Source organism: Phyllobates terribilis, unplaced genomic scaffold, assembly GCF_046119375.1.
Source record: "Phyllobates terribilis strain yellow unplaced genomic scaffold, ASM4611937v1 Scaffold_7__3_contigs__length_470593459, whole genome shotgun sequence".
Lineage (NCBI taxonomy): Eukaryota > Metazoa > Chordata > Amphibia > Anura > Dendrobatidae > Phyllobates > Phyllobates terribilis.
The window spans coordinates 321,509,280-321,529,469 of record NW_027362767.1 but is presented as its reverse complement, the minus strand read 5'-3'; the positions used below and the strand labels follow the sequence as shown (position 1 = coordinate 321,529,469).

Sequence of the window (20,190 nt, the reverse complement as noted above, 5' to 3'; positions counted from 1 at the left end):
TGCATGAAAATGATAAATAATAAAGGGTATTTAGTTAACATAAATTTTGATCAAAATAATGTAAAAGCCACCCCGCAACGTCACAGCAACCCTTATGGGACAGTCCTAACTCTAATATTAAAACCGTAGGCTTCAGTCTCTCTGCCCTTATCCATATGTATGTCACTTGACTAATGGTATATATGGATAAGGGCAGAGAGACTGAACCCTAAGGTTCAGAGTTGCCGTGACGTGGCGGGATGACTTTTACATTATTTTGATCAAAATTTATGTTAACTAAATACCCTTTATTATTTATCATTTTCATGCGCTGTGCGATTTATCCATTTACTTTTAGGTATTGGTATATTTTGCTTTTGTCTTTGTTTTTTTTCTGTCCAATGGCCTTGTGTGAACATGAATTTACATTTTGCATGCACATCAATTTACGTTTCAGTTCAGACTCCCAGGATTTTTCTTTGTAGTCCAGAGAGCTGTCCAGTTTTGCTCGTAGGAAGCAAAGATATTACATGCATGTGCGAGACATCAAGCACAAAAGAGAAGATGCAGCGAGTCAGGACAATGTCAATCACACCCGTGGGGTCCTGACTACATTGCGCAAAGGTAAAGGTGGACTGCTCTCAGTGAAGAACACCTTCCCTTCCCCGAATTAGTGAGATTTATTTGCATATGCCATGGACCGCATATTGCTCCTTACAACTCCTCAAGTCTGTTTATCATGAGCGAGTAATGACTGTAGAATTTAACCAGGAGACCACTACAGTCATCACTCAAGAGAAGAGGCGGAGGATGTGGAGCGCTTACAGCAGAGAGCACTTCAGCATTGAGGACCGCCTTCAGGAGCAAGGCATGTGCTGGATTTATAGTAAATTTGTACAAGAATTCAGATGATAAAACCACAAATGTGTGCCTCCAACCTGACGCTGATAGATGTTAGGTTACATTTTTAAGATATTATCAGATATCACCAAGGCTTTGTCTTTTTAAAGAATGCACCTTGTTTTCGATTAATTGGTTACTAATACTCATTCCCTTGGCACTCCTAAATAAAACAATGGTAGAGATGATTGAATTGATTTGATGTGAATTGAATTCAAGTTAAATTTTATGAAATTTGCAGGTCTTGAGGAATCCGCTATTTGATTCACCCATATCACCAATAAAATGTCCACCTCCTTTTTGCACATTGCAGAAGATAATTGCATATAATTGCAGAAGGTAGATATGCTTCAAAAAGCAAATAAAAAACGTGAAATCTGTTAAAAACATTTTTCAGAAAATGTTTTTGTTTTGTTTTTTACCCCCTAATGCCTAAATTCTATTTTTGTTTTTTGATGTATGGATTTTAATGGACTTTATATAGGGGTTCGCTCACGCTGTAATAGATTCTCTCATGCGAGAGAATCTGGCCGGTTATGCTAATGACACTCGGCTCAAACTCTGTCAGACCCAAGTGTCATCTGAGTGTGATCTGATTCTCTCGCATGAGAGAATTTCAGCACAGGTGTGGAGAATATGGAGAATTTAATTTCTCCATCTCGGTGCGCAGACATCAGACTGCACTCAGATGACATCCAAGTGCAGTCCAATGTTTCACTCACGCCCATACACTTGTATAAGTGTGCGTGATCCGAATCGGCAATAGAAAATAATTGCTGATCTGCACTGCTCCATAATAAAATTGGGCTGAGTGCTATTCAGTAAAACATTGGATAGCACCTCAGCCGTGTTATACGGCAGTGTGAGCGAGACCTAAAGGTGAATTTTTAATTGATATTGGAGAGTCTGGATTTCTGCAACATGTTTTAGACTTAGTACTTGAGATGGGCGAACCCAAACAGAAATGTTCGGTGTTCGTACCAGACAGTAAATATTCGGGCCTGAACGCCAAACACGGATTTTCTGCTGAAGTCTGGTGCAGTGTTCAGAGAGAGACAGTTTTTTTCTCTTACAAGTTCGGGTCTCCATTATTTTCAAGGGGGTTTGGTTTCTTGTGAAAGTTCTGGTACTGTTCAAGTACCAGAACCCGAACTTCCACTGGTCTGCCCATCCCTACTTAGTACTATTTATCTGGAGATCAGCAGGGCTGTTATCTGTGCATCCCATTTATTGTATATATAAAAAAACCTGGGTGAGCAGATAAGATGATTGCACATTTTTATTTTCTAACAATAACAGTACAATGAAAAATATATTAACAACATAAGTAGCGCAGAATGTTGGACCAAAAAAAGAAATGAAAACAAAATGTATGCATTAGTGATGAGCGAGCGTGTTCTATTAACCCTTTCAGCAAGCATGCTCGGGTGCGCGCCGATTTTTTATGCGGCGTGCTCAAATGTTATGTTTGAGTCACTCCTTGTGCATGATTTGCGACTGTTTGACAGCTTTAATACATGTGAGGAATGCCTAACAAACAAGCATTCCTCACATGTATTAAATCTGTCAAACAGTCACAAATCATGCACAAGGAGTGACGCAAACATAACATCCGAGCACGCTGAAGATACTCGGAAAACATCCGAGCATGCTCGTAAATCTGGGGTAACAAGCAACGAGCATGCTCGTCCATCACTAGTATATATTCATTTATAGTGCACAAAATAATTTTTATTCACAGCAATCTTGAAGTATAACATACTGGAAATGACTCGCCCAGGGGAATGGGGATGACTCGGTACCCAGGCCTTTAGCCTGGCCTTTTTAGGGATGTCGCGGTGGTCGGCTCCCGGGCCCGTACCCTGGGGGTTGCTCCTTAAAAGCGTTTATGGTTGTTTATTTTATTAAAGAGTTTGTGACGCCACCCGTGGCTTCTGGTGAGGATCACCAGCGCTGGGCAGTCCACTGAGGGCAGTGTATGATGGGGAATGCAGGACAGGCGAGACCGAGGCGGGTCAGAGCAAGAACAGGGACAGACACGATAGTCACTTCAGTACCTTTTACTGATGGAAATTCAGGCACGTCCCGGAGCACTGTAAGGTGAAGGGTGCATGTCAGGATCCTCCCCAATGAGCGGGTTTTGGGCCTCCTGTTTCTTGCCTTTGCGTAGTAAGTTTCTGACCTGCCTGGAGCTAGGCCTAACTTTGTCTCTGTCCTGCGCTGGCTGACCTGTGGTAGGGCCTTTCCTTGGAATACACGCTCCCAGCTTCGGGGCCTATGTGTCTCCTGGCTCTGTTACGTATCAGCACTTTAGCGATCCTGGGACTTGTAGTTCTCCAGGGATTCCGGTTTATCTTACTAGGTCATAGAGATCCCGGTAAACTTCGGACCCGGTGTCCGGTATCTGCTTCAGGGTGAGCCAGTTAAGCTCCTCTGCCCCCTATGTACTAACTCTCCACTTCGCCTTCGGCCTACTCGGGCCCTCACTAGGCTACTCACACTAACGGCAGCTTGCCGCGCTTCACCGATCTTACGGCGCCGGCACACCTAAGCTCACTTCTCTGAGCTACACTGAGTCTTGATCTGGATAATCTCCACTGCAGGATAGCAATTGCAGGAGCTGGAACAGGCTTTTGTCCTCTGAGGTAACTCTTCTCAGACTGCACTGGACTCACTGCTAAACCAGACTCAACTAGACTCAATTGTTTCTGCGTCTCACTCTGCAGGAACTAACTGCTGCCTGCCTCCACCTTCCCTATTTATCTATCCCAACCCAAACAGGCTCCCTCCGGTGGTCTGAGGTGGAAGGTGGAGATGTGTGAATGGTTATGGGGTCCTCTTGTGGAGGAATCCATCAATACACCCTTCTAGGATCTGTGATACCAAGCACAGCTGGGCGTCACACAGGAGATGCTCTGGATTTTCTGCACTAGTGCAGTGTATAAGTATTGTTGTATATTTGCAAAAAACAGCAGTAAATTATGTCACCGCAAAGTGTTTCTGATACTTTGACTTTCTGCTTCATTTGAGAAATGATTGCTAAAATAAACAAGCCTTTTACTCTATGAATAGAAGAGGGGTTAAGCGGCGTTCTTTCCTCTTGTACAGGCAGAATCCTGCCAAATGATGTTCTCTCCTTTAAATGGCTATGGAATAACATGACGCAGGATGTCTCCACAGACCTTTGTCACTTTAGCTTGCAGTTTCCAAGGAGAAGACATCCATGCTGACAAGTGAACTCTGTTTCCAAATCTGCACCATCACAAACTGTTCCTAACATTGTAAACAGACTAGACACAAAATATCAACCTCTAGCAAGACAGCTCCAAAGACAGCTAAGAGAAAATGGCAAGCCACTCACCCGTGACAAGCAGGGGGCTCCTGAGCTTCCAGTTATACTAAGCTACTTGCTGGTCGGCGGTAATGTCTCCAAGACAATTTGTTTCTGACAGTGTGCATTCATTATCTACTCATAATATACGTTGCGCTTATACAGTTATGAATTTAAATTCTTAGCTTTAGATCTTCCACCTATGCACCTGTGGCTTAGACAAAAGGTGGCATTTCAACTGATTCCAGCACTTTAAGGCCACGGCCCCACTATCTGTATTTGGTCAGTATTCGGTCAGTATTTTTTCTCAGGAGTGGGAGACAAAACCAGGAGTGGGTGATAAATGCAGAATTGGTGACTTGTTTCTACTCTACCTTTTCTCTGATTGTTCCTCATCTGGTTTAGGCTCAAACTCGTGAGAAAAAATACTGACCAAATACTGTTAGTGGGGCCGTGGCCTAAGAGGACATTTCATCAGTTTGAGCAGGTTAAACTGGCCACATCTTGGAATAGTAGATACAAAGCTGAATAAAACATAGTTTTTATTTTTTATTTTTCTCGTCTGCAGAGATATTAACTTCCAAAGTTTAAGTTCTAATTCAAAAGTATAATGGGGCATTACAAGAGATTTGCCTCTGGGAGAGTGTACTTTTTCCCCTGTATAAAGCTGTCCAATCATAACAATACAGGGAAAAAAATAACTTGCCCCCAGAAAGTCAGAAGAACATGCCGTCTTCTGTGAGTTGCCCTCAATTTTGATCTCTGCACCTTATAGATCAGAGCTGAGTGTGATTACAAACACTTTTAACTTTAACACTTTTACTAGAGCAGAGCAGTGTGATTACAAACAGCTCTGCAGCTGCAGGTCTCCTCTCACAACCCTGTCAGCTCTGTTGCACAACCTCCCCCTCACACTGACTGCTGGTAGAAGAAAGCTGGAGGTGTTTGCAATCACATTCAGTTCTGATCTATGCTAAATGATATCTACTGTGTTTTTCTGACATTCTGGGGTTGTGGAATTTTTCCTTTGCATGACAACTTCTGTTTATGAATCTCTGGTAACACCCCATTGGGCTTATCATAAATTATAACCTAAACTTTACAAGCTAGTGTCTCCACAACTGAGATGAGAAATTAAAAAATAAGACAGACAAAACAGACTTTTTATTTGGCTCAATTCCAGCATGTGGCTAATTTTCCATGCTCAAACTGGTAAAAGACCCTTTATAAAGCACATTTCCGCAGTGGAATTCCATTCTATAATTCAAATACGGAATTATCTGAATATAACGTTAAGTAACTTTATACATATATTTCATTTATTATTTTGTACTTGCTAACAAAACAGCCCATATTATAGGTCAGATATGCTTTAGGCTACATTCACACATCCACGTGTTACCATCCTAGAGGAAGAGACCAATTATTTTTCTCAAGGGTAGACTTTCTGAATTTTTTTTATCCATTGACTCTTAACAATGTATCAGTTAAAAACAGATGAAACTAGCCTTCAACTCTGAAGTACAAAGTTTGTCTTCCTAGTTTCTTCCACTCTTTAAATGTAAGGGTGTGTTGGCAAACTTGGTGTTGATTTCCAATAGAACATATTACTGAAAGTGCTTATTATATGGTGCTTAAATCCTTTAGACAAAACAGATAATCAAGCAAAAACTTTTATTTTTTTTCAACTTTATTTTCTTCAACTGTAATAAAAGTTTTTGCTTGATTGGTGAGTGCTATCCCATTCTTACTACATTTACCCTATATTTAACGTACTTTGTGTAACGGGTCTGGGAGGCGGAACCTCTGAGCTACTATACATGGGGGCGGTCCTTGTAAGGGAGCGGGTGGCGACCAGGCAGGCAGTCACAGCAGGTGACCGGGACAGTCTCTGGATGAACGGGCAGATGGTCACGGCAAGTGACCGGGGCAGTCTCTGGGTGAACGGCAGATGGTCACGGCAAGTGACCGGGGCAGTCTCTGGATGAACGGGCAGATGGTCACGGCAAGTGACCGGGGCAGTCTCTGGATGAACGGGCAGATGGTCACGGCAAGTGACCGGGGCAGTCTCTGGGTAAAGGGTTGGTACGACCTGTGGCGGCTGATGGTAGACGTGAGCTCCCAGGTGAGCAGGCGAGAGTCTCTGGATAAACGGGTGGTCACGGCATGTGACGGCGGAGCCTCCAGGAAGACCAACAGACAGGCGGCAGATGAGCGCTCCCAGGTGAGCGGGCAGAAGTCTTTGGACAGGCGGGTGGTCACAGCACGTGACGGCAGAGCCTCCAGGTAGGCTAGGAGACAGGCAGCAGATGAGCGCTCCCAGGTGAGCGGGCAGGAATCACTGGACAGGCAGGTGGTCACAGCACGTGACGGCGGAGCCTCCAGGTAGGCTAGCAGGCAGGTAGCAGATGTGCGCTCCCAGGTGAGCGGGCAAGCTGGTCCATAGACAGACTGACAGGAGTTGGAAGGCAGACCGTCGGACCTCAGGCAAGCAGGCAGGTAGCTGATGTGCGCTCCCAGGTGAGCGGGCAAGCTGGTCCTTAGACAGACTGACAGGAGTTGTAAGGCAGACCGTCGGACCTCAGGCTAGCAGGCAGGTAGCAGAATATCAGGCAGGAATAAGACAGCAAGCTGGCAGGAATCTGGCAGGTATCTGGCAGGTAACTGGCAACGGGACCTGAGGGCTGAAGCAGAGTAGTGAACAGTGCAACAACATTGCTCGGGCACCTCCATTTTGGAGGAGGTGCCTTATATATGGTGAAGTCCTCCGGCCATTGGCCGGGGACTCCTTAGGACGGCGCGCGCGGCCCCTTTAAGAGGGAGGGAGAGCGCGCGCCCTATGCACAGTGGCCGGGAAGGAGCGCGCGCTGCCAGCAGAGCGGGAGGAGGACGCCGGGCACGGAGCAGAGAGGTGAGGGGAACAGCGTCCCTGCCTAGCAGAGGGCAGGGACGCCGGCGCTACACTTTGTATATGTTCCATTTTATAAAGTGTCACTTTTTATATATGGAAACAACTGACATTACATATTGGATTGTTAATTAAACAGCCCAGGCTAATTGCTTGGGCACTGAAGCAGTTGTAGATGTAGGCATAGATGAAGGTGTAGTAATTTTTTTTCATCGTTTTTAAATATTTCAGTAGGAAAAAGTAATTGAATATACTATATATGTTTCCTTAAAGGAAAACTATCACCTTGAACATACCATGGCCAAGGTCAAGTACTGCATATCAGCTCCTATTGAAGAGAATAGGAGCTGCGCTGCAGGACCCAGTAGTAGACACTACCCCAAGTATGGAGCTGTGCTCCTCTAGTTCATGCATTGTTTGCATCCACCCACTGCCAGAGGTAATAACAGCTGATCAGTGGGGGTGCCGGTTTCTTACCCCTTAAATCTAATATTGATTACCTTTTATAGGGATAGGTTATTAATATAAAAATAGTGGACAACCCCTTTCAGGTAACTGAAGCACGTTTAGCTATCAATAGACTTAGCAATGTGCCACAGACAAGAACTCAGAAGTAGATATACTTGTGTCCAATCGAAGCAATGTTCTCTGAACCAAATTTCCATTGTAAATGTGGTAGGACGAGGTATGTGTGGGGTTTACATCCTCTGACTTAAAAAAACAAAATAGATTTCATTCACTGAAAACAAGCAATTATCCTGAAAATGGTGAAGAATTAAAGCACAATATTTTTACAAAGTTGTAAAGCATTTTATTTTTTAAGACAGTAAAGCTTTATTGTAATATGAAATTCAGAAAACCCTGTTTGCAGCCCTTAAAGGGAATCTATCCGGTCTGAAAATGCTATTAACCTGCAGGTGTGGGTTAATCTGCAGGTTAATAGTACTGTGCAGGTGCTCGGACGCTGTACTGAAAATGTGGCACCTGGGAGATAATTAACTTTATTCATCCAGGGAGCCGCCGGCTTTCAGTCATGCAGGTGTACCCAGAGAAATTACAGTCATCGCGCACAGCACTGGGAGCAGCGGATGTAACTGTGCCCCTGCATTGACTGATAGCGAGGTCTGGACTAATGCACTGCAGAGTCAGCTGTCAGTCAGTGTTGGGGTGGCTTACAGCTTCTCAGTGCTGTGAGCGATGACAGTATCCATATCTAGATGGCTGAAAGCTGGCGGCTCCCAGGAGGAATAAAGTTAATATTCTCCCTGGTGCCCTAATTTTAGTACAGCAGCCGAGCACCTTCAAAACTCTATTAACCTACAGATTAACCCTATATCATCAGGTTTATAGTGTTATCTGCCATGACAGGTTCCCTTTAAGGATCCAAAATTTTTTCATTTTTAATTTGTCGCTTTTATCTCCCTTTGTTTCAAGTACCATAACTTTTTTATTTTTCCATGCACATAGCCGTCTGAGGTCTTGATTTTTGCAGGATGCGTTGTACAACAATGTGCTGAATAATGGAAAATAATTTTAAGCAGTGTGAAATTGAAAAAAATAAATGCAATTCCACCATTGTTTTTTCTGTTTTCTTTTTTTTACGGTGTTGAAGAGAATCTGGCAGCAGGTTTTTGCTACCTCATCTGAGAGAAGCCTGATGTAGGTAAAGAGAAGCTGAATCTAATAATGTATCACTTAGATTACTGGGTGCAGCCGTCCTGACACAATCAGAGCTTTTAGATCTAGAAGGAAGCAGAGCTGAGGAAGCTAACCCCGCCCACACACAAAGTCCATATACAGTGAGATGCTTATCACAGAAGGGTATGTTGGCAATGTTAATCTCTTAGTGATAAATCCTTAACAGATAGTAAACAACAGCAGGCATTTTGACAAGTGACACATCCCTGAATGCTGAGTTTCAGCCTCTATCTCCTGCTGTCTTCTGATTACATAGCAAAAACCTGCTGCCAGATTCCCTTTAATTGTGCGGTAAAAATTGCTTGGCAATATGGTTCTCCAGGTAAGTATGATTAAAGTGATACCTAATTTGTCTATATTTTCTATTATTTTAGTAGTGACAAAAAATTCTGGTATTTAAAAAAAAAATGTTTGTTTCACCATTTTCTGAGACCCATAAATTTTTATCTTTCCATCTATGGATTAAGGTGAAGTCTTGTTTTTTGCACACTGAGCTGACATTTTTAATGACATTACATTGTATTTCATATGATTCTTGTATTTTTTGTGGATGTGCGGCTGCCGAAAAGTATCAATTCTGGCATCTCAATTTTTCTTTTTTTTTTTTTTTTTTTTTCAGCATTTAATGTACGGTTTCAATAATTTTATATTTTGATAGATTGGACTTCTTTGGACACGATGATATCAAATATGCTTATTTTATTATTTTTTTATGGAAAAAAGTGATTCAAATATTTCTATTTATTTCTTTTATGTTTTTGAAAACTTTATTTTTATTTTATTTGTTAGTCCCCTTAGGGGACTAGGACCTGCCATCGTTCGATCGCTTGTACTTTACACTTCAATACCAGTGGATTGCAATATATACAAAAATTGCAGTTCTCCTATGGAGTTCAGTCTTTGGCTGAGCTTAAAAGGAGGTCCAAGATGGCAATGACATGAGTTTTCAGCAGTCCCTGGTTATCATAGTAATCCAAAATTTCCCACCAAATAGCGTTGTCGGGATCCTATATTAGCTGGAGCGTGTTCATGACATCATTTAAATGTTGATGTCAGTGATTGACAGTGCCATTTAAATGGGTCGGAGCACACTTTGGCCACTGTAGTTACTCACAGATGTTAGCTGTGTAACACAGATGAAGCAAGTTCAGTTCTTGAGCCGAAAATGCTCTTGAGACGAAAATGTACGCCATAGGTTAAGAGTTTAAGCTTAAAGGGCTTTTCCACTTTCACAAAAGTGGTACCCAAACAATTACATAAAACAAACACAGATAGTGCTCAACCGCTGGTGATCTAGCTGCAACAAAGACGTCACCACTACACCGGCACATCAGCGTTGCAGTCAGTCACTGAGCTCTGCTGAGGCTATCTACTACTGTACATTAGTGGAGCCGCCGAGCTTTGTATTGGCTGATATGTGCTGTAGTCGTGATGTTACCGCTGCAGCCAAATCACACAGATCAAAGCAGTGGCAGGGAGCAGGCGCTGGACCCGGGGAGGGTGAGAGGTCTCTGTGTTGGATATTTTATAACTGTGCAATTGTTTGGGCAAAAGTTTTGTGGAAGTGGAAAGCCCACTTACAAAAATATTCATTTAGTAAGAAATTTACATCTTAATGTCACAGACAATTCAACCTTCACTTATTCTAAAAAGTCAAATCTCATGGAATTGTTAATATTGACCCCATGCCTACTAATACTAGGCAGAGACTAAACAATGTGTTATAACCCAGGCCCAGGTAAAGATTATCTGGTACTTGGCAAAACCGCTCCAACCCTGGATATTATAGCTTGCTTCCAAACCAGTAAGAGAGAAGTATGTAAGAGAGAAGCATGCTTTAGGCAAGTTAGGAGTTGTCAGAACACATGTTCTACCTGTTAGAACTTGAAATTTATATTAGGCAGATGAGTGTTCCTACGCTCGTGACCCTATTTCCTTATTTAGAACTACATTATCATTCATTTGCACACCTCTGTCCACTAGGATTTTAAGCTCATTTAGTGTCATAAACGAGTTTAGCATTATTCTGTTCCCATTGAATTCATGTTATTTATAATGGTGTTAAAGGGAATCTGTCACTAGATTTTTGCTATCTCATCTGAGAGCAGCATGATGTAGTGGCAGATACTCTGATTACAGTGATGTGTCACTTACTGGGCTGTTTGCTGCAGTGTTGCTAAAATCTTTGTTTTCTCTACTGCAGATCTAGCAGTTCTCTGAATGCTGAGCTCTGTATAACCCCGCCCACACCACTGATTAGCAGCTTTCTGTGTACACTGTGCATAGGCAGAAAGCTGCCAGTCAGTGGTGTGGGCGGGGTTATACAGAGCTCATGAATATGGACGAGTATCCTGCAACAGGTTTACTAGTCTTTTAGTGATAATCTTCTGCTGATAAAACTGTTATTTTATCAAAACTACAGCAAGTAGCCCAGTAAGTGACACATCGCTAGGACCAGGGTCTCTATCTAAACATTATGCTGCTCTCATATTAGGGGGCAAAATCCAGGTAACAGTTTCCATTTAAGCTGAACTGTACCAATAAGTACGTGGAAGCTTCAAGGCCAGTACAGAAAATATATGTCATCACTGGTCAACCATTGAAAGAACTTAATGTGACAGGAAAAGCTATCACTTGCCCAGTTAGTATATGTTGGGAGGTCAAATATATACTAAAAGAACAGTGAATATTGATCTGTGTGAGTCTATAAAATGCATTTTACATTTTCTTTACACTTTATTATGTCTTCCAATTGGTTTCAATAAGTAGATGTTCCTCACAAGCTCCTCACAATAATCAGGATCATCCTGTTTTCCTCTATTACAGCCTTTTTGAAACCCTGCAATCCTTGTTCTGGTCAGTGTTTGGTCTTCTGAACTTGTATGTCACCAATGTGAAAGCACGTCATGAGTTCACAGAGTTTGTTGGCGCCACGATGTTTGGAACGTACAACGTGATATCCTTGGTTGTGTTACTCAATATGTTGATAGCCATGATGAATAACTCCTACCAGCTGATTGCCGTGAGTACCAGATTCTTTTCCTTTTTTTCGGTGACTAATTTGTTAGACTTTCCTGAACCCTCTACTACTATATCTCTGCATACAATGTCATAAAATGGCGAAAGTTATTCAGTACATATGTGATATTAAAAACATAGAAACATTGCGTCTACATAAGACGTCCAATAGAGTACTACATACAGGTGCATCTCACTAAATTAGAATATCATCAAAAAGTTAATTTATTTCAGTTCTTCAATACAAAAAGTGAAACTCATATATTATATAGAGTCATTACAAACAGAGTGATCTATTTCAAGTGTTTATTTCTGTTAATGTTGATGATTATGGCTTACAGGCAATGCAAACACAAAAGTCATTATCTCAGTAAATTAGAATAATTAACAAAAAAACACCTGCAAAGGCTTCCTAAATGTTTAAAAAGGTCCCTTAGTCTGTTTCAGTAGGCTCCACAATCATGGGGAGGACTGCTGATTTGACAGATGTCCAATGTTTCAATTTTGTATTGAAGAACTGAAATAAATTAACTTTTTGATGATATTCTAATTTAGTGAATTGCACCTGTATATCAGCACATCCCTGCCACAGGGGAGTCCTCTAAATCAGGCCTAAATACAATAAGTTTTCGTCTTAGGACTTACTCTTTTAGTTGTTGACGTTCTTCTAACCTACCAATGGTAATTGAGTAGAGTTTTATACCTTTGGTCCTCTACATAGATTATAATTCATTCTAGCTTTTTCTAGTGATAGCTGCAGGCTGCCAACATAGTATCATTCTGTTCCATGTCTAAGCAGGAATCAATTTACATACGATAGAGAAGTTTCATTCTCCCTCAGATTTGAGTCTGTAAGATGCTACCCCAACCAATTTCTCAATCGATAGATTGAGTACCCCATTTGGTACCCCTTTTTAGACATTATTACATTTTTTAGACATATTTTTCAATATATTGGGGACAATTCATCAAGACTGGCATTGTGCACACCAGTCTTGATGAAAGGGTCTCTGGAGTACGATGTGCCAAATTCTGTAAGTGGGACTTTTAATAAATTTGACAGGTGGGCATAGACACGCTCTGACCTGCCTCTGCTCCACTTCTGCGCCACCAATTTTGGTGGAGTTGTTTTAAACTGGCGAGAAAACTTCAAAAGTCGTACAATTTTCGCACAACTCTGCATTGCACATAAATTTGGAGTCTTTTCAAAGCGTTTTACACCAGTTTTCTCACTTAAAAGCTTTGATCAATTGGCCCCAATCCCTTTGACTTAAAAAAACATTTACTTAGAATGTAAAATCAGTAAGTAGAAATTTTGGAAAGTGGCAAATTACTATTCTAGAAAAGTTTCTATGCATATTAATATACAACATTGCAAATGGCCCTCGGTGGACTATTAGTAAGTCAGTGGCTGCGCCAGCTTGTCTTAGTGGTCTATTTCTCATCTTTTATCTACAGTAGCACTGTGCACTGTCATTTACAGATAGAAAAAACAGTAATGAATTTGCCTCACAAATGATTCTGTCTACTTCAGAAATGACATTTCAAACCTTTACATTGATGGAATTTTTTTGGTGCTATGGATTTCCCATCATTATATGCTAGGAATAACCATTTATGACTACTGTATCTGGCCAGCAATGCCTCATTTCATATAATACTGTCACTGGAAGTGTTATAGGTAATTTTTAATACAGCCTGTAATATTGATAACTTGTCAACATTTGGACTGACACCGATATTAGACTAGTCTATTCTAAGGGCAGGTGCAGACTAGCATATTTTCAGGCCGATTGCGATCCGACAAAACATTCAGATCTCACTTAGCCATGCAAGTCAATGAGTGTGGGGAAAACATCAGACTTCACTCGGAGGACATCTAAGTGCAGTTCGAATTCCATGCATTGACACAATGGAGAAGATGGAGACATTTTTTTCTCCATCTTCTTCTCGAATCAGAGCACACTCTGATGACACTCTGATCAAACACTGATCAGAGTGTAATTTGCATAATTGATCTGATTCTCTCAGATGAGAGAATATATGCTATGCTGCACTGAGGATGGACCATTTACATGAAAGAATATAATAGAATGTTGTTGTTGGAAGAGACCTCCAGGGTCATCGTGCCCACCCCCCTGCTCAATGCAGGACTCACTAAACCATCTCAGACAGTTGTCTGTCCAGCCTCTATTTGAAGACTTCCATTGAAGGCGAACTCACCACCTCTCATGGCAGCCTGTTCCACTCATTGATCACCATCACTATCAAAAAATGTTTTCTAACATCGAATCTGTATCTTCTCCCATTGCTTTTAGTCTTTCTTTGTGCAAATGTCCCTCTACAGTGTGACAGCCCTTGGGATATTTGTAGACAGCTATTAAGTCTCCTCTCAGTCTTCTTTTTTGCAAGCTAAACATTCCTAAATCATGTAACCGTTCCTCATAGGACATGGTTTGCAGACCGGTCACCATTCTGGTCGCTCTTCTCCGAACTTGCTCCAGTTTTTCAATGTCTTTTTTAAAATGTGGTGCCCAAAACTGGATACAGTATTCCAGATGAGGTCTGACTAAGGAGGAGTAGAGGGGGGGTTATTACTTCACATGATCTAGACTGTATGCTTTTCTTAATCCAATCCAGAATTGTAATTGCCTTTTTTTTGCTGCTGCATCACACTGTTGACTCATGTTCAGCCTGTGATCTATTAGTATACCCAAGTCTTTTTCACGTGCTGTTGCTTAGCTCTATTCCTCCCATTCTGTATATGCTTTTTTCATTTTTCTTGCCCAGATGTAGGACTTTGTATTTCTCCCTGTTAAAAACCATTCTGTTAGTTGCTGCCCACAGTTCCAGTTTGGTTAGATCTTTTTGAATCCTCTCTCTCTCTTCTCTAGTATTAGCTATCCCTCCTAGCTTTGTGTCATCAGCAAATTTAATCAGTTTTTCTCTCAATTCCTTCATCTAAATCATTGATAAAGATGTTGAACAACTAAGGGCCCAAAACATTTTTCAAGGGGGTTGTCAAGCTGAGGAAAATTGTTCTCAAAATGGTTCACTGTATTTAAAATAATTTAAAAAGTAATACTACCCTCACTAATATCCGACAACTCCAGGTCCAAAGCCTACCCAACCCATTCTGGTGTCTTCTTCCTGGTTCAGATTCAACACACCAGAAATGGCAAGAAACGCTTGATCGGCCAATCAAAACCTGAGGCAGAGCACTGATAGAAAGTCACAATTCCAGAAGTGTAATGTCAGCCGTCTTACAGCTTATAAGGGAGCAATTCTAATAAGAGAAGAATATTAGTGTAGACAAGTCCTACTACAAGCCTAGACCCTGTGTTGGTTAACTTATGCTGTAAATTAGCATCATGATGTAAATGGGATCTGATATTTCTTACAGCTTAGATTCCTTTTAAGAAGCACCCTATAATGAGTGACAATGAGTAAGACGTCAGCAGCACCATCTGTCTTATAAATACCGGGGGTACATCGCCTAGCAGGTATCTTGTTACTTATAAAGGCACAGGCTGTCCACAGCATGTAAGGAGAGAAGGTGTGATTCAATGATCAACTTAGTATTGACATTTCACACTGAGAGGAAGTCAGGATAATTATATTGAAGCTGCTTGCCTGAAAACACAGCTTCCATATCTTATTTAGTACATGTATTTCCTTATCAAGGATCTGGTCATGGCTCGTATAGACACAACATCAAATAAATCTTTATTTCTGCACGGCTTCATTTAATTACCTGACCTCGTTTGCATGAACAACCAAATAATACTTTTTTTTTCTATTCTGCAGTAGCCATGCATTATAACATACGGACACAGTCTTATTGGCGCACTTCCCATGCTCATTATTTGTTCAAAATCAGAATGACAGCTAAAACTGCAAAATAGTATTAGAACAAATTGTCTCTTCGGGAAGAAATAAAAAAGAGAATAAATGATAAAGAAAAAATAATGAATATTTTTTACAATTGTAACATAATATGTTCAATTGAAAGGTGCTTATTATGATGGTAATATCCATTGTTTAATGAATTTACTCCGTAATGCACTAGTTCCCTGTAAGATAGAAAAGCTTTGGGAAATGTTATTTTCTCAACTTCTCAGCTTGTCCTCAGGACACACAGATTGTGTGAAAAGTAACTAAACTTTCAGAGATTTTTTGGACTATTTATTTTTTCAGGCAATTTAATCTGCTTGCTGATTATGGATGTATAGGTTTTGAGACCCCTACCGATTGCTCCAAAGATCTCCAAAAAGTGTGAAGCTCAGGAGACTCCCCTGAGAAGCGTACAGATCCTTCTGAGCATGTATACAGAGTAAGCTACTGATTCACTAGTAAGAATAAGCTACAAAGCCTATTCTAACTATTGAATCTATTCTCCACTGTGTGTGCTTGCTCAGGAAGGAGTTGTTTGTGGTCTCCCGAGCTAAGCACTTCTAGGGGCTCTTTTGAGCAATCAGTGGGGATCTCACGACCTGGATCCTCACCGATCGGCAAGCAATTAAAATGCTTTCCAAATATGAAAAAGTTTAGCGTCTCTTTATCTATGACTGCAGAATATTTACTGCCATGAATGTTGTTCTGTAACATCAAAAAAAAGAATAAAACAAGGAAAGCATAACTTTAAAAGCAGTGCTGGTAAGAAATATCAGGATTCAATGTTAAGGAAGTTGTAAATCCAAGAAAAATGCAATAATGGCTTTATCATGGTGTAGCAATGCCAGGTAGGCTAGGGTGAAATCCTAGCTCTGCAGGCTTTGATTTTAGTGCACCTGGCTGGCTCTGCATATAAATAGGCTAGGTGTTCATCTGAGTAAGTGAGCTCAGGGAAGCTGACCAGACTGGATGATTCTTGAAACTGAAAAAAAAAGGCAAGCCAGAAATCCCTCTCTGAGAAGAGTCTGCACAGGCTATGCATAGAGAACCGCAAGTATCAGTGGTCGCTATGGACAATAGCTGTTTTATGTGACCGAGCTGGGGCTAGCTCAACCGTATATGAGTAGCCCGGGTCGGTTCTGTTTAGTTTTCGCCTGGACAAGGCTATGGATTTATATTTATGAGTTTATTTTGGTGCTTTCCAACCTGTAGAAAGTAATAAAAACTGCATGTGTTTGGAACAAAACTGTATTGTCTGTGTGAACACTAACTAATGCTTAACGCGTACCAGAGAGAGTGAAACCCTACACTGGTTATTGGGCATTAAGGTATTTTGTGTGTGGCAACGACTTTGGTTAAATCTTATTGAGAGCTCCTCTCCTTGTACTAAGGTGCTAGGGTTCCCTTATTGAAGTGTTTTGTCAGTATGTTGGCCTGTTTCAGAAGAAAAGTAAAGTTTGAGCTGAGTTTTTTTTTGTATCCTTTTGACTTGGCCAAATGGGATATTTTTGAGCCATGATGGCTAATGGGCATTGCTGTAATCAAGGTAACTGTTGGTATCAACTGTTTTGAGTAATGTGCAGATTTTTATTTATATGTTATTGTCCATTGAGCTTAGAATATCAAGGAATTCCAGGAGAAATGGTGAAAAAATGACAAGCCCAGGTTACTGTTATTGATGTGAAGTATGAAATTCTTCACATCTCTCCTAAATCTTTAAAGTATGTTTTTTTCAGAAATGCTCCTGTGTTTCAGAGATACACATACATGATTGAAACTGTAGCCAGGCTGAGATTCATGGTATACCTCCGGTTTGGGAAGCATGAATCAAGTAACAGGTTCCCTTTAACTAACATCCAGCATCTACAGGGCTTGGAAGCAGAGTGTTAAGCACTGATGTCTGCTGTAAGTAAGCTTATAATGGTCTATTATCAATTTCATGCAATGTGTTAATCATTGTGGAGATGCAGATATATTTTTCTGCATAGACAAAGCCTTTATTAACAGAATACTGGCTGCCTGTGGCCACCACTAGAGGGCAAATAGGTGCTGACTGCATACTGCTTATATATCGTACTCTATAGAACAGTATGCAGGAGTACAATAAGGTTCAGAGCTTACTCTAGTGGTGACTGCAGGCAGCTACAGTGGCATGTAAAAGTTTGGGCACCCCTGGTCAAAATTACTGTTATTGTGAACAGTTAAGCAAGTTGAAGATGAAATGATCTCTAAAAGGCCTAAAGTTAAAAATGACACATTTCCTTTGTATTTTAGGCAAAAAAAAATGTTGTCATTTTTTACATTTTAAAAATGACAAAAAGTAAAATGGGCTGATGCAAAAGTTTGGGCACCCTGCATGGCTAGTACCTAGTAGCACCTCCTTTTGCAAGTATCACAGCTTGTAAACACTTTTTGTGGCCAGCCAAGAGTCTTTTAATTCTTGTTTGAGGGATTTTCATCCATTCTTCCTTGGAAAATTCTTCCAGTTCTGTGAGATTCCTGGGTCGTCTTGCATGCACTGCTACTCTGAGGTCTAGCCACAGATTTTCAATGATGTTCAGATCAGGGGACTGTGAGGGCCATTGTAAAACCTTCAACTTATGTCGTTTGAGGTCGTCTATTGTGGATTTTGACATGTGTTTAGGATCATTCTCCATTTGTAGAAACCATCCTCTTTTCAATTTCAGTTTCTTTTCAGATAGTGTTATATTTGCATCAAGAATTTGTTGAAATTTCATTGAATCCATTCTTCCCTCTACCAGTGAAATATTCCCCCTGTCATTGGCTGCAACACAACCCGAAAGCATGATTGATTAGTGTTGAGCTATACCTTCTGATATCGAGAAATATCGGATCGGATTGGATCGGACCGATACCCAAAAAATATCGGATATCGCCAATTCCGATACTGGAAACCAATGCAAGTCAATGGGACACAAATATCGGAATGAAAATAAACCCTTTCTTTCCTTGTAGGTTAATTCTACATGAAGGAAAACAACTAAGAATAATGTAGAATGTATTACATGAAAAGCCGGCAATTCAGCAGCGGCATACACCGGTACCCGACAATTTAGAACAGAAAGAATAGAGCATCACATATAGATTAGATAGATAGAAACATGTCAGTCACATATGTAATAAGTACAGTGATAGTGTTGGTTACTGTACTTGTCATTTAGTGTTAAAGGATTTATTTAAAAAAATAATAGTGTTTTCATGCACCGTCTCTTTAAAAAAACCGGCCGGCAATTCAGTATCGGTACCCGACAATTTAGAATAGAAAGAATATAGCATCACACATAGATTAGATACATAGAAACATGTCAGTCACATATATAAGAAGTACAGTGATAGTGTTGATTACTGTACTTGTCATTTAGTGTTAAAATAAAGGATTTATTTAAAAAAAATTGGCGTGGGGTTCCCCGTAATTTTAGTCTCTAGCAGAGGTTAAGCAGACGGCTGGGGCAGATGTTTGAAGCCTGGGAAGGGGGTAATACCCACGGAGCTTCCCAGGCTACTAATATCAGCCCCCAGCTGAATACCTAGCCTTTACTAGCTATTAAAATGGGGGACCCCCAAAAAAATGACGTGGGGTCCCCCCTATTTTAATAGCTAGCAAAGGCTAGGCAGACAGCTGGGGGCTGATATTAATAGCCCAGGAAGGGTGCCATGAATATTGGCCCCCTCCCAGGCTAGAAACACCAGCCGTCAGCCGCCCCAGAAATGGCGCATCCATAGGAATAGTTACCTGTCCACATTCCTGCGCTGATCTCCCATGCACAGCTGTCACATCTGGAGATGTGACAGCTGTCATTGCTGCTGTAAGCTCACACTGCCGGGAACACGTCCGTTCCCGGCAGCGTGAGACCCTGACTGAGGTCACCGGAGTGCATTCAGTCAGCGCTGCTCCGGTGACCTCCTTTACGGCCCTACTGTACCGTGGGAATTTCTCACGGTCAGCGGGGCCGTAAAGGAGGTCAACCGAGCAGCGCTGCCTGAACTCCGGCGAACTCGCTTATGCAATGACGGGGCTGCTTTACGGCCCCGTCATTGTGGCGGCAGCAGCAGTTCAGAGCGGTCACATTTTATGTGGCTGCTCTAAACTGGAGATCATCGTGGGACACTCGATTTGGACTACTACGGAGGGGTAAGGATAAAATTGTGGTTTATTATTTTATATTTTATTACAGGAGATCGATGACTTCGGGGAATTAGGTGTCTAGGTGAGTATAGGTGTATTTTTTTATTTTTTACTTTATTTTAGGTGGCGATTGGCGGGGACAGGTAATATAAACTAATTTATTTTAGGTAACCACTGGCCACCAATGAAATGTATTTAAAATTTATTGGGGACCAAAACCAAAAAAAAAATATGGGGGCCTAAAAAAATAAAACATGTATAGGGGCAAAAATATAAACCTATGGGGGCCAAAATAACATATGGGGCAGTTTAGTT

General features: G+C 41.1%; 1 protein-coding gene across 3 annotated transcripts in view; it reads left to right on the top strand.

Annotated features, from left to right (window-relative positions):
• The window catches only part of TRPC5 (transient receptor potential cation channel subfamily C member 5), a 538,378-nt gene that overhangs the window by 478,369 nt on the left and 39,819 nt on the right, over positions 1-20,190 (top strand). For all 3 annotated transcript variants that reach the window (XM_073641140.1, XM_073641141.1, XM_073641139.1), the window contains one exon: positions 11,643-11,838. In XM_073641140.1, the coding sequence (XP_073497241.1) occupies positions 11,643-11,838 (196 nt within the window). The remainder of the gene's footprint in view (positions 1-11,642; positions 11,839-20,190) is intronic.